The sequence below is a fragment of the Pituophis catenifer genome, unplaced genomic scaffold (genome assembly GCF_029215685.1).
Source record: "Pituophis catenifer annectens isolate HBS135680 unplaced genomic scaffold, rPitCat1.0.hap2 SCAF_6, whole genome shotgun sequence".
NCBI classification, from domain to species: Eukaryota; Metazoa; Chordata; class Lepidosauria; order Squamata; family Colubridae; genus Pituophis; species Pituophis catenifer.
Window position 1 is genome coordinate 42,349,961 of NW_027256886.1, and position 15,374 is coordinate 42,365,334.

At 40.3% G+C, this 15,374-nt stretch overlaps 1 protein-coding gene across 1 annotated transcript; it reads right to left on the reverse strand.

The window, feature by feature from the left end:
• Positions 1-5,518: 5,518 nt before the first annotated feature.
• On the reverse strand, positions 5,519-14,970 carry GOLGA7B (golgin A7 family member B). Its single transcript, XM_070945943.1, has 5 exons — positions 14,959-14,970; positions 11,315-11,440; positions 8,345-8,497; positions 6,725-6,826; positions 5,519-5,623 (listed from the first exon to the last, which is right to left on the reverse strand). Exons 1-5 carry the CDS (start codon positions 14,968-14,970, stop codon positions 5,519-5,521), a joined length of 498 nt encoding a protein of 165 aa, XP_070802044.1.
• Positions 14,971-15,374: the final 404 nt, after the last annotated feature.

A 15,374-nucleotide genomic window follows, 5' to 3' on the forward strand; every position in this document is an offset into this window, starting at 1 on the left:
CAGATCTAATGCATGACCCCAATTGAGAAACATACCATCAGTGCAGCAAGAGCAGAGTAAAGTCAAGAGAGACAACCAATTGCTTTACTTGTCATTCAAATAATCAGAACAGCACCATTCAGCATACAGTAGAGTCAGAACAGAGACTATAAAGATATAATAGAAATTCGAAATGGGGGCAGCAAATTTCAGGTTGGAGTTTTCTGTGATTCAGGGATGGGTGGATAGCACTTCAATACATCAGAGGGGAAAGGGGTAAATAACTCTTAATTCATGTTGGGTCTCCTGCCAGCATTCCGGCAACAGTATGTATGTATGTATGTACGTATCAGTGGTGGGTTTTAAATTTTTTTACTACTGGTTCTGTGGGTGTGGCTTGGTGGGTGTGGGGTGGCTTGGTGGGCATGGCAGGGGAAGGATACTGTAAAATCTCCATTCCTACCCCACTCCAGGGGAAGGATACTACAAAATCCCCATTTCCTTCCGATCAGCTGGGACTTGGGAGGCAGAGAATAGATGAGGGTGGGGCCAGTCAGAATTTTTACTACCGGTTCTCCGAACTACTCAAAATTTTCACTACCCATTCTCCAGAACTGGTCAAAACCTGCTGAAACCCACCTCTGGTATGTATGTATGTATGTATGTATGTATGTATGTATGTATGTATGTGTATTTGTTTGCAACCCATCTTGCTTTTGTGCTAGGTGTAATGAGTCTCAAACGCCAAGTCCCACCCAATCCTTCCCTTTCTCTGCAAGGGATAATCATACAGACATCTGTTTTCTTCCAACTTCTAAATATGCCATGGCATTCTTTAAATATCAAAATAACTTTCCTTAGCAGATGGCACCAAAAATTGAATCTGAAGAGAGAACCAAAGATTCCTTTAGATGTTCTTCTAGCTAATTAGGAAGATTCTGCACTAGTCTCTATTTGAAGTAAAGCCAGACTTCTGTAACACTACAGGCATCACTGATGAGGCTTCAAATCTGCTTGAAAGGCAAATTAAGCTTCCAAGGATATTGCTGGGCAATTTCCATCATGAGAAGTCTGAGGTTCTTCCTGCTACAGTAGCAAGGCTGTGTGAAAACAGAAGTTCTCCTTCATTCCATGCTACTAAAGATATTTAGATTTCTCCTTGGTTTCGCAGATTCTGAGAGGTAGATATTTTCTCATTGCAAATACAACAATGTGTGATTATGAGGGAATGCTATTCTATGCCCATTACAGCAGATTGCAGAAATCCTACATATTACCTACCGTAATTCTGGTTATCAGTTATATTGACCATCAGGAAACACCACCTGGCCAGATTTTCTGGAATCCATCAGACATATGAAGCAAGTTGTTATTCTATGGAGTTCAAACTGTGTTCAAAAGTGACCTTCACACTTCAGATGACCATAAACAGTATGATGCAGATGGAGTTTTGGGCATCACTTAATGTAACATAATATATTATGGCCTGAACTTTTCAAAATATCATCTAGGTATATATGCTTGATGAATCCCCAAAGGATGAAATTGGTGCCTCCTAGTAGTTAATGTAAATGAAATCACTACACAGGATATACACACTGTATAAAATTAGAGACATTTCATACACATACACACACACCAAGGAGGAAAGTGGAAGACCCTGTATGCAGGGGCATGACATAATCTAAAACCACTTATCTTTCTGCTTTGAGAGTTTAAGGGAAGGTAGACTGTCTATTCCATTCTAGTTATACCGATAGTTGTTTCATCACTTGAACATTTGGGAGTGCTGTTTACACAATTATGAATCTAAAAAGATCATAGAGATTTATAATCACAGACATCTATTTTTGTTTGTTTTTACAGGAATGTTTAAATTTACCTTCAGATTGTTTCTACTTTGGTATAATCCAGGGGTGAAATCTACTTACCTTCCCTACCGGTTCGGAAGTGCGCGCTCTATGCACTATTTTGGACCCTCTGCGCATGCGCAGAGGGTCTAAAATAGGTTACTTCCTGGTTAAAACCAGGAAGTAATGACATCCAGGAGGGTGGGCAGAGCTTCATGCTGCCGCTGCTACCAGTTCACCTGAACCAGTGAGAACCAGTAGCATTTCACCCCTGGTATAATCTATGTCTCAATAGAGAACCGATCCCCATTTTTCATGTGTGTTATAGAGGCTGGAAGGTAGCAACTCCATGAACACACTCTCCATAGTCAATGCTACCAGTTTACTATTCATTTCTTGGGGGGAAACAAAGCATCTTAAATTCCTTCAGACGTGTCCCCATACAAGTAATCCATAATGCTCATGCCTCATTTTATTAAATGAAATCTGCACAATCCACTCCATTAATTAAAATACTTCTTTCATAACTTTCATGGTCCAACTAATTGTCACCAAATGTAAGAGGAGAAGCAGACAGCAGAAGAACCCATCTTCACTTTTTTTCTGGTTTACTTCACAGCTTCAAGAAAACTGAAGTAAGAAAATTGAGGGAAGCTGAGAGGATGGGAGGATAAAGCAGGAGTTGCAAATATTGGAGGGCAAAATAGATTAACAGATTTCAACCCCTCCCCCTGAAGTTCTGATCACCTCTGAAAAAAATTACCAAGTATAATCTAAACTAATTTATAATTTTTAGATTAATCTGAAATGAGATTCAGATAAATATGAATTTGTGCTTCTGAGATAGGTTGCATCTTTTGTGTATATGCAAGTTACATTGTTGAGACAATTTCCATGTGGAAGATGATTTTCCTTCCTGGAATAATGACCTGGTTAGCTACACACCATCCAGGCAATTTGGACTGAAAGTTAAGAGAATATTGGATTATTAAGTTTTATGAAGCATTTTCTTCAATTGATTTACATAGCCCTGTATATTAATTGAACTGTTTAAGTAATCAGTCATGCACACATTTGAAACTATGATTCAGAATGATTATGCATGAAACAACTAGCCATAGAGGTGGGAACTAATATGCTGTTTCTAAAGGTGATGGATAAAAAGAACAAAACACAGATAATTTCTCACTTGCCATTTATTGTTAGAAATTGCCATGTAGAGACATATTGGGTTGAGTAATGACCAAATTCATGTGGCAAAAATGATACCCAACATATGGCATGAGGAGCAGCTGCTCAAGGCATCTGGGTACATCTGGCCTAATGTCTATCCATCTGCCATAGCCTCTGCAGTTCCAGTCCCAGAGAACAAGGTTTGGTCAATCTCCAATTCTTTTCTCACTTTCAGGGAAATCCAATTCTGAAATCAAGGTGATCTCCTGTTATTAGTGAACCCTTAACATGGTTGCTGCTGAAGAAACCCTGTTCCATCTGGGAATCCTGTAGCCACATCTCCTACAACTTCTATTACTGCAATCTCTATAAGGTGCCCCACTGCTGGCTACTTATTGCCCCTTCCAATCCCTTATGTCTCCTTCACTCTTGTGCCTCATGAGTATTTACAATAAGTATGAAAGTTAATGTGGCATCTTTCTGTCCCATCCTGTAACATGTATTTTTTCCTTATTTTTAAAGGTCCACATAAGCTATTCTCTCCGTTTTTTTGTTCTCTCCCCCAACTTTTAGGAGAAGCTATAGGCCTGGCCTTAATCATCATTCTACAGTGTATCCGTAAGTGCCATACCTAGAGAGGAATGGCCAACAGAAATGATAGCAAGCAGTCATAGTTGGCATGGCTCAGACTTTAGTAGGAATGTGGGAAGCAGGTTCACCAAGTCAAGGAAGGGTGAGAGTCACAAGGGGAATAATGGATAGAAACAGTGGAAAAACAGTTATTGATGCAGCAAGAACTATCCTACAGAAGCACCAGACAGGGGACTGATGCCTGCTATGGCATGATTGGCAATGTATCTTTATTAGCACCAGGGCTTTCAGCAGATGCCCCACCATGCCCCTGAGTAATGACAATGAGTTGCAGCAGAGTTTCTCAGGCCAGGCATTCAGTGAATAATAATGCCCTAGTGTGCACTCAACTTAAGACTCCCCCATCCTTAGACATGTGTACAATTTTATTCTTTGAGGCTTTCAGCATGCATATGCCTACAATACAGAGAGACAGATGTGTAATATGTGAAAAATCTGAAGTATTTAAGGATCTATTGTTTGTTGTTGGAGGTAGTGACAAACTTCATCCATGATTTGAATACTGATTCATTGGACAACCTGGCATCCTCTTCTTTTGATCTATCTTGTTTCACAGAGTGGCACCAAGGAACTCAGAGAAGTGGCACTGAAGCACCAATATCTAGAGTTTCTTAAATATTTGTAGGACCCAAACAGCTATAAACAGGATGAGAAAACATACCACAAGGAACAACTTGTGCATACAAGTGATAAGGTGATGTTGCAAAACACCAGTGTTGGGAAGTAAGTTAAAAGCTGTAGAGAAAAACACTTACTCTATTAGCCTTGGGGAAATATTCTTTCTTGTGACTTTGTGTACCAACTCGGAGGCAGAGGCAGGATGAAGTCTAGATAGTTAGAGCTATAGTAGATATTTACATACATACTTAAAATATACTTCTTGGGCTGGACTAAGTTAAGCAATAAATAAACCATTATCCCACCCCTCTACCCACAATGCACCTTTAAAGCCTCAGAATACCTTTAGTGCTCTCCATGACCCCAGAATTGTACTGAAATCTTTTGGAGTTGGCCAGAGTCAATGAGGTGCAGACTTCCAAATTTGGAAGAAGTTATAGTCTTCAGTAGTATTCATGCTACTGTCCCAAACTAAGGAGCAGTTCCATTCTGTGGCTCTATATTCTTTTCTAGTGCCCTGAAAGAAATAGAGCATAAGGCATGTTCTATGGTTTCCAAGAATAGAAGACATCCTAGCATCTGTGAAGACATGTTTTGGAAGTACCAGCACTAGAGGTATAGGAGAGAATGCAGGCAATTGAAGTGGAAGAACTATGGACACTGAATATTCAAAGCATAAGCATGCCTGAAGTTCAGGAAAGGAATATACATAGCACCCAAAGGCAGGAGCTAAGGTAGCCTATTAAGGAACAAGGCAGGAACTCTCAGTCATGGGATTATAACCTGGTTTTTTAAAAAATCTCCTGTTTCTTCAGCCTACCCCATCCCAGCTCGCTATGCTGGGTTGCTATTTGCTGATCACTTGACTTCAGCTAGCAGTTGTAGCCAGTTCAGGTAATAAACCCATAGATTGAGGACAGAATTGGAGTAATAATCTATCTGGGAAAATCAGGTGCCATCATGTCTGCAGGAACTCACAGGAAGTGCCAATATTTCAAGATATAATGAATTCGGCCACAGAAATTGAGTTCCTTCAGGGATAACAGCCACTCAAGTCAAAGTCAGGAATCCTCTGGGATCCAGGATTTCACTGACCATTGTAAATCTCAGAGGTGTCATGATACTCCTTGCTGGCATCCTGACCCCCCTGGGGGAGCTCAGAAACGGGTGCTCTGATAGCGCAGCCTGCGAATCTCAGAGACTCCATCGTCCCGGCAGTACAAGTCCCTGCCGGGACTTTGTGCCAGTCACCGGCCCCCTGTTCCCCCACCTCCCCCAGCAGTGCTGCTGGTGCTGCTGGTACTGCCTGAGCTGGAACTGCTGCAACGATCTTCATAGATAGAAATCTCAATCTGAAAGCAAGATGATAAGGACACCAAACAAATGCATGAAAATCCTGCTCCACCCCACACTCAGCTAAGGAGACTCTCTCTCAAATATACTTTCTCTACTGGAACTCAGCAGGTCAGATTGTTGTTGGCTAAGCAGGTATGGAGACATTATGTCATTCATGCAACTATGCTCTTTTTCCTCCCATGCACACACACACCTTTTTGCTTTTTCAGAGAGAGGGGGGGAAAGAAAGAAAGAAAGAAAGAAAGAAAGAAAGAAAGAAAGAAAGAAAGAAAGAAAGAAAGAAAGAAAGAAAGAAAGAGCAGATCACTTTACCTCCCAAGCCAAGCTACTGGTTTCTGTGATACACATCACAGCCAAATCCCAAGTTGGCAAGCCAGTGCATAGTTAAGTCTTCAGTCAATGTGGAGTCCATCTTCCTTTGCACAGCTCTTCTACAGGGCAGAAAATCAGGAAGAGCTACAGCACTACTGTAGTTTGTCCACCTCCTAAGAACTCAACTTCTGGATTCATATAACATTCTTGGAATCTTAGCAGTTGCATGCACAGAGTATGCTAACCTTAGCTTTAATTTTATTGCAATCTCTGAAAATGGCTTAACTTCAACAACCAATTTTAACATTTTGCATGGGAGAGATGAGCCAACTTGGGGTAACAATAGTGAACTCAAAAGATGTGCCTCTGAAAGATGCTGAATTTATTTAACACTTCATTTCCCTTCATGGTAAAGTTAGGTAATAGCTACCCAGATCAACTGTGCATTGTGTAAAAATGTACAGTGTATGTTTTATCTGGCATCTATTGTTAAAGGTGGACTTGAACCAACGGCTCCCCATTCCTAGACCATTACATCATTGTTGCGCTCATGAAGCCATCTAATGTATCCTATTGTGAATGTGAGACCTTTTGGGAATCACTATCATTATCATTTACAAAAATCGAAAAATAAATAATATCCACATGGTTCCAAATCTCAGTAGGGATAGGAAAATAATAGCACAGGTTATAAGGAGTGTCTGTAGCATAAATCAGAGTTAGCTACCTAGTTTTAGGCAGTAATGTATTCTATTTTCATCCCTGACCTCAGTCAAGAAGGATACAACTCTCATGCCCCGCTCCACCGGGTCAGTCAGCAGAAGCCCTCGTGGAGCATAAATCTTCTCATTCTGCTCCTGGATATACTTGGAGATCTTCTTCAGAACCTGAAGAAATAATTAGTGAACCAATCAGAATCAAATGAGTACCCATTTCATGTTCCCAGATAATATATAGTACAAAGTTGAGAAGAAAGTTATTAAACAAGTTCCAAGTTTTCTTAGAAATTGTGCACTATTATAAAAATTAACAAAAAAATAATAATCCTGGCTCACTGTTAATTGCATGTATTTATCCATCATATTTTATGTTCATATTCACTATTTTAGGACTTTCCTTGGTTCACCCAACCCTCCCTTCCTCCTCTTCTGCTTCATAGTGCAGTTCTTTCCATGCCTTGTCAGATGACAGTCATCCTCCTTCCGAACATGGGTTTGGTACTATCCCAAAAATAATATCATTTTGGAATCCTATTAAAATGTATTCAAAATAGCACTAAAACATATATCAATATTATCCTCTGAAAATTGTAGCTTTTGTCACACTGTTTTTTCCCCCCAAGGTTGACTTAAAGTGCTACCATCCAGACCTGTGCAAAACACAAATCCAGAGTGAGATAGGATAGATTCATCATCTACTGAAGCTCACCTCTCCTTCCAGCCACCTTGCATTTGTGGGGTCTAAGTCAACCAAAGCCCATGGAACCCATATCTATTCTCCTTAACATACTCTGTGGATCATAGATAAGGGTAATCTTCTTTGCCAGCATTTTGCCTGTGGCAGGATTGTATAAAATTGATTTTATACTAATGTAGACTTCAATCAGGGATTTAACATCTGGACAATATAAATGGATTCTCTGGGCTCTTACTATGGCTAAAGACTGATCTTGCAGCATTGGAGAATTAAATGAATGGCTCTGTTTATTCAATGAATTGAAGATCTGGTTGCACTTGCCACTTATGAGTGGATTGCATATAGATGTAAACCTTGTATAGACAAGTATGATTATATAATGGGACCCATTTATACAGAATACAGTAGGTTAAAAAAACAGCTGTATAAATGTATTAGAAATATATACATATTTGCAGGATCCAATCTGGATCAGTTACCAGAACCAAAGGTTTAGTCTTCCAAGCTTTCGGACTTGTGCTGGAGCCCATCCTTAGAGACCTTTTTTCTCACCAGAATGTATATACTGTACATATTTCAATATTTGCATTAGATAAGTATATATAAAATTGTAATTGTGTATTGTTATTATGATATATCATTTTCTCTTTCATATTTCTTTCCCTTTTATTAGAGCACTTTTTATATATGTAACTCCATTAATTTTATCCTTGTGTTTGGCTCTTTTTTCCTTTTAATTAAAAAGCAATAAAACAAAAAATTTTAAAAGCCTTTAAACAGAACTCTGAGTTATATAATTAGAAAGAGATTACATGGTACGCAGTGCAAATGAGGGCAAATTGCTTGGCCACTGCACACTATTTATTTCAATAACTTGTAAAATTAAAATAGTTATCTTGATATTGTTTCCCTACTTTGCGAGCCCTTAATTCAGCATAATAAACACCTATGATATTAACTATTGTAAATCTTCTCTTATGTCTCCAAACCTTCTCATAGTGGGTCTCCATGCAAAGGAAGATGAAATAGGCTGTGGCGCAGGCCAGACATCCCTCCAAATAAGAGCTGCCCCCAATTTTCTCAGCCTCTGCATAGAAGTTGTTCAGTGTCTTCACTGTTTCCTCAAAAAATTGCCGCTCAATCTTTGGGAGGGGAAAAGAAAGGAAATGACATAACATTTTTGTTTGAAAGAAATCATTCTGCTACTGTGTAGTTAATGTGTGATTGCTTTGGTTAACGGGTTAGGAAAAATCCTTCAAAGTGTCAGATTTATTCACAACTCTTCAGATACTCAACCCCACCCCTTTGCACTCTATTACTAGCTAACAGCAGAACCTCAAGGACTCAATGCGGTTAGGTAAGAACATTTTTACACAGTCTGTCTATGCAAAAGAACAACTATGACAGAATTGAGAAATCCAACCTTGTATGAATGTGTGGGTGAATATCAGGGGTGAAATCCAGCAGGTTCTGACAGGTTCTGGACAACCAGTAGCGGAAATTTTGAGTAGTTCGGAGAACCGGCAAATACCACCTCTGGCTGGTCCCAGAGTGAGGTGGGAATGGAGATTTTGCAATATCCTTCCCCCAGGAGTGGGGAGGGAATGGGGATTTTGCAATATCCTTCCCCTGCCACACCCACCAAGCCACACCACGTCCACCAAGCCACGCCCACAGAACCAGTAGTACAAAAATTTGGATTTCACCATTGATGTATATGCGGCCGCGCGGGTAGTTATGGGAGCAGCATGGCGCTCCCATGTGGCTCCCCTCCTGCGCGAGCTGCACTGGCTCCCTGTGGTCTTCCGGGTGCGCTTCAAAGTCTTAGTTACCACCTTTAGAGCGCTCCATGGCTTAAGACCGGGGTACTTACGAGACCGCCTTCTGCCACCAATAGCCTCTCACTGCCCAGTACACTCCCATAGAGAGGGGCTTCTCAGGGTGCCGTCAGCCAAACAGTGTCGACTGGCGGCCCCCAGGGGGAGAGCCTTTTCTGTGAGGGCACCCACCATCTGGAACGAGCTCCCCACAGAGATACAGAAGATTCCGGATCTGCGCACTTTCCACCGTGCCCTCAAAACATTCCTGTTTCAGCAGGCCGGCCTGGCCTAACTTTCCCTTTATATTGCTTTTGATTTTATTTTAAACTGGGATGTCTTGAATTATCTAGGACCAGAGTGTTTAGTATATTTTAATTGTTTAATTGTAACGTTTGTATTACATGTATTTTTATCGTTCGCTGTTCACCGCCCTGAGTCCCTCAGGTATAGGGCGGTATATAAATTTAATAAATAAATAAATAAATAAATAAATAAATAAATAAATAAATAAATAAATAAATAAATAAATAAAATAAAATAAAATAAAATAAATAAATAAATATATGCCCAGGGATTAAATCCTAGGACTCTTTTGTGGCAACAGACATTTTGTTGTTCTTTTTCTCAGACAGGAATGTGGAGGACAGTTGCCTCCTATTTACATAACTGTCCTGTCTAGTCTGAAATTCTTTGGTTCCTACTTTGCTACTTCAGCCCTTCCACAAAAAAGTACACCTACAGTAAATTCAGTGGGGCCTGGAGGTTTGCCTTCGTTGGAGCTGCTCCAGTCCTTTGCAACAGCTTCCCAACTGAAATTGGGGGAGGGGAAGTAGCACCCTAGTAGCTTTCCAGAAGGCCCTGAAGAGCTGTCTCTTCCCTCAAGTGTTGGGGTAGGGTAGAGTTAATTCAAGTGGTTAATTTTATAGGTGATTATGGCCCCTTGGTGAGAAAAAATATAATGTGCTTTAATGGGGTGAGGTGCCTAGGTGAAGTAGCAGCATGTAAATTCTTTAAATAAATAAAATAAGGAAGTCACTGAAACATTCATAGAATGTTAATGGGACATCATAGCTTAATCTGAGCTCCAATCTACTCATTTGAAGGCCGTACGGATCTGGATGGGGAGGAACAGGCTCAGGCTCAACCCATCCAAGACCGAGTGGCTGTGGTTTCCGACGTCCCGATATAGCCAGTTGACGCCATCACTGACTATTGGGGGCGAATCATTGGCCCCCACGGAGAGGGCTCGCAACTTGGGCGTCCTCCTGGATTCACGGCTGTCTTTAGAAGAGCACTTGACGGCCGTGACCGGGAGGATTTTTTATCAGGTCTGCCTGATTCGCCAGTTGCGTCCCTTTCTGGATCGGGACTCGTTACGCACGGTCACTCATGCCCTCGTCACCTCCCGCCTGGACTATTGTAATGCTCTCTACATGGGGCTCCCCTTGAGGAGCACCCGGAGGCTCCAACTGGCGCAGAGTGCGGCCGCGCGGGTGGTAATGGGAGCGACATGGCGCTCCCATGTAACACCTCTCCTGCGCGAGCTGCACTGGCTCCCGGTGGTCTTCCGGGTGCGCTTCAAGGTTTTGGTTACCACCTTTAAAGCGCTCCATGGCTTAGGGCCTGGTTATTTACGGGACCGCCTACTACCACCAATAGCCTCCCACCGGCCAGTACGCTCTCATAGAGAGGGACTCCTCCGGGTGCCGTCAGCCAAACAGTGTCGACTGGCGGCCCCTAGGGGGAGAGCCTTCTCTGTGGGGGCACCTACCATCTGGAATGAGCTCCCCCCAGAGATACGGAGGATCCCGGATCTGCGCTCCTTCCGCCGTGCTGTGAAGACCTTTTTATTCCATCAAGCGGGCTTGGCCTGATCTCTTCCCTTTTTAAATATGTAAATTTTAATCTGTTTTTAAATTATTGGGGTATTTTAATTTGTCTGGGCCAAAAAGTTTAATTTGATTTTATCGGGTTTTTAAATTTTGTGTATTTATGTATTTTATTGTTGGCTGTTCACCGCCCTGAGTCCTTCGGGAGTAGGGCAGTATACATATCAAATAAATAAATAAATAAATAAATTTGGTTTGATATAAAAGTTTGCTATAGTGTGTGAGCCAGGAGAACCATAACAGATTGTACCCGACTGTCCAGTTCAGGAGGGAATTTGGTCTGGAATTGACAGATAGTCCCATCACTATAGTCTCGCTGTATAAAAACCTTGGTAGCCAATGAAGCGCTCCTCCGCAGTTCTTGGAGATTGTGGACCTGAAGAAAATTGAAATCAGGAAGTTACAACATGGGAAAGTCTTCCTATACAGTAGAACTGGTGGGAGCTCACACTGTATCCTGATACTTGCAGATCAAATGCATGGATTTTTTTCATTCCTTGATTGCTCTATGCTTCACTTTGTATTTTTCTTCATTTTCATTCAGAGACAACACATAATTCTCCCTTAATCACATTGCAGACTAAAGTTCTCCCCAAAATAAATTATACACTGATAGGTTGTTTTGTTTGCTGTCTTGGGGTGGAAATGTTAAAGAGTAAGTATACAGGTCCAAAGCAAACAAGCTGTTCTATAACATAGTAAGAGAGCAAATGCAATGCACTCAGCATTCACAAAAGAGTATCGTTATTTGTTCTTGAAGGCACTGGAAAGCTACTTAATTATCAGGATTGTTTTTTAAAAATATAAATGGCCTAACTAAGTAGACTCAATTATTTCTGCTTCTATGGAGCACCACTCCGGTAGATGATCATTCAACTATGTATGTACATAGTTATTGATCATTGCATATACTGTAATAGGAACAATTGGAACTATCACTAATATCTGCATTAAAATGCATACTAATGGGATATGGATAGAATGCTGAAATTGTTTTTAGATAATGTTTCATGAGTTATTTTGGCACCATCTTCAGAGTGGCATTTATTTTCGTATAAGCTTTTTGGGCGAATATATACAGGTGCTTCTAAGTATACTGTATACTTCAGTTAAAAATTTGAATTTGTGCATTTTAAATGAAAAATATTACTTTATTACCTAATTATTTAGATAAAAATCTTCTTAATTAGTCAAAATATAATTAAAATAGCCTAACAGATTAATTATACATTCTCATGCTACACCCTCCCAAAGCATTAAAGGATCTTTTATGAGTTGAATACAGAAAACCAATATTCCACTATTTAATTCTAGTTTTTTCCCCATTCAAATAGCAGACAGAGATGGTCCAATTTCAGTTCTGACTGGGATCCTCAGAACTTGGTTCTCATTCTAATCATAGAGCATGTCAAGCTGAAAGACTATGTTTTCCTCAAGTCACCCAGTAAGCATCATGGTTAAATGGTGATACATCTGGATCTCAATCTCAATTATTTATATTTGAGTCCAATGTAAAGATCATGTTCTCACAACACACTGAAATATGCATTAGCTATCTACATTTAAACTAGTATATAGTTATTAAAATAAGAGGGGGTTCTTTTGTTAACTAAGGTCACAAAATAGAAAATAATTTAAATTAGCAAGCTGAATGAAGATGTTCAAGCATGTTATTGGATATTTCACATTATATATATATATATATATATATATATATATATATATATATATATATATATATTTGTTTATATATATATATATATTTGTTTATATATTTGTACATATAATAGCCTTCAAGTGAGTACAACTTGCTGAAATACAATCAGAATTAAACAGGACAAGCCTAAATTAATAAGGATTATTTCCTTTTCCCATCCATAGAGGGAAACCTCTGCATTGTAAGAGCTTAATAACCATCTCCTTATAAGACTCAATTTCTTAGCCTGTGGTTGCATTAAAAGCATTGAGTTGGCTAAGGTTGTGGATGTTATAAAACTTGCAGCAGATGCAATATGATTTGAAAATAGGATGCATTGAATTTTATATGAATTTTATGTAAAATTCATTAGCATTATCATCACATGATGGCTTTTAATCAATTCATAGTGGGCAGTTTAAGAAATATTAGTGTTGAAGACTCAGTGCTGCTGCCTTTAAGTTTATTTTTCACATTATATGTTGCTTGGCCCTAGGAGTTGAAGTGGTTCAAAGTGAAATAAGAGGTTACGACATCATAATGTTAGACAAAAATGGGCCAGGAAAGCTATTTTTATGTTTTTAAAGGTCCAACAAGTTTTATTAGTTTAAATATGAGATCATCCAGTTCAATAAAACTTCCTAAATATTTAGAAAATTAACAGATGTACTGAATTTGAAAGTAACCCTGATTTCCCTCAATAGAAATTGGACACAATATTTATCTTATTCTGTGTTTAAATGGAAATCTTCCAAGATCAAAAGTCCCAAAGATGCTTTTTCAAGAGGCAACTGGACTTTCTGGTGTCCAGTTGCCTCTTGAAAAAACACCTTTGAGACAACCATGGCCTGGATGACTGAGAATCTCCATAGACATTCAAGAGCAGAAATTGAAGATTGAAATTAATTACTTTAGGAGTGGAAGAAAGTTGACGTTAGATAACTATAAAAACAACTAACTATTATTTTGTCAATGTCTGTGTGTGTGTGTGTGTGTGTGTGAGAGAGAGAGAGAGAGAGAGAGAGAGAGGGAGAGGGAAGGAGGGAAGGAGGGAAAGAGAGAGAGAGAGAGAATTTGTATACTTATCTACTTTCTTTATTTCATGGTCTAAGGATATCTCACTGAGTCTTTAACAAGTCCTTTGTGCTTCCTGCCACCCGCCCTTCCATGCCCTCAGGAACTGCTGCCCTTCCCCTAGCAACAAGCAAGCTTTTAGCTATTTGTGATCTGACTCAGATTAATTCTCCTGTTCAGGGACACATCTTTTATTGACAAACATGATTTTACTAGATGAAATGGAAACATGGGAAATATGGGACAAGAGCAATAATGATTGTGAAAAAAATCACTGAATGATGGGATTCTTGATACGGACTGACTTCAAAAGAGTTTTGAAACCAGAATATAGCACCATTAGAGAAAACACTTCATAATCTCTTTCCCTTCTACTCCTACTGCATTTTTAACCTTATCTTAACAAAAAAAAATCATATTATGGACCTGCCTCTGAGTCCATAATTGATTAATCTGAATAATGGAGCTTCCATTTATTCTAGAAAAGCATAGCTCTTGTATCTCTTTTTTCCCTGTTCACAAAAGGTACAACTGAAACTAAATGCAAAGCATCATAAGGCAGTCTTACCCAACCTTGTTCCCTCCAGGTTCATAACACCACAATAACTATCATCCTACAAGCATGGCTATTGACTGAGCTGCTAGCACAGCCCAACTGAGGAGTGCTCCCCTGGGCTCCTGGTTTTCTGTCTATGGGTGTCTCCCATGTGTTCAGGGAAATCCATTGATTCACAGCTGAGCAAAGGGCCACTTGCTCCTCTTAACAACTGCCTGCCTTGGGAGCGGGGTTTGGAAATAAGGCAATTAAACTTTGGAGTGAGTGTTGGTATTCTTAGCCCTCAAAGACCATCAGGTTTTTTTTTTACTTCCTTTCTTTATTTAACCCATACAATTGCTGCAAAAAAACAGAAACTCAGGAAATACAAGCAACCCTCAGCACAACAAACCAAAGAACATGACGCTACGACAACCAATAACAGCTAACATTAGGGTGCCTGGTTTAAAGCTTCCTGCAGCATCAGAGAGAACAAGCACAACCCAGGAAAATCTGACTGCAGCTCCAACGATTCGGCAGAGCCACAGCCTCCAGAACATGTGTGTTCTACCTTGCCGGTGTTGCTCACCTCAGTTGCCATGTTTCACCAACGTGGCTCAGTGCTGTTCCTCCACACGGGAGACTGAAGCTGTGACGATAGCAATTTGGTGAGGAAGACGACTGCTTTCCCAGAAAAGGCGCTGTCCCTGGTGTTGTAGTCAGAGGAAGCGCTCAAATCTCGAAGCTGCTGCCAGCGGGGGCGGAATTCAGTCTGCTGCGTTGAGGTGGCGCCTGCGGTGGGAAATAGACGCAGAGCGGGTGGTTGCTATCCTTGGTCCTGAAACTTGCTATTTGAAAAACAGGAACTGGAGGCCAGCATCTCATCTAGCGTTGACGACCCATTTCCCAAGCTGATCCCTCAGTTGGTAGCTCAGTTTCGTTGCACAGGCTGGCTCAGTTAGTGGCATCATAAGGGGAGGGGATCAACAGCTTTAAGTGGGAGCT

What these genes read in the sequence shown, in the direction of transcription:
- GOLGA7B (XM_070945943.1), bottom strand. An exon ending in CTCCTGAACTGGACAGTCGG is followed by an intron (nt 8,498 to 11,314) that starts GTACAATCTGTT and finishes CCCCTCCCAAAG; the next exon opens with ATTGAGCGGCAATTTTTTGA. An exon ending in TGGAGCGGGGCATGAGAGTT is followed by an intron (nt 5,624 to 6,724) that starts GTATCCTTCTTG and finishes TCTTGCTTTCAG; the next exon opens with ATTGAGATTTCTATCTATGA.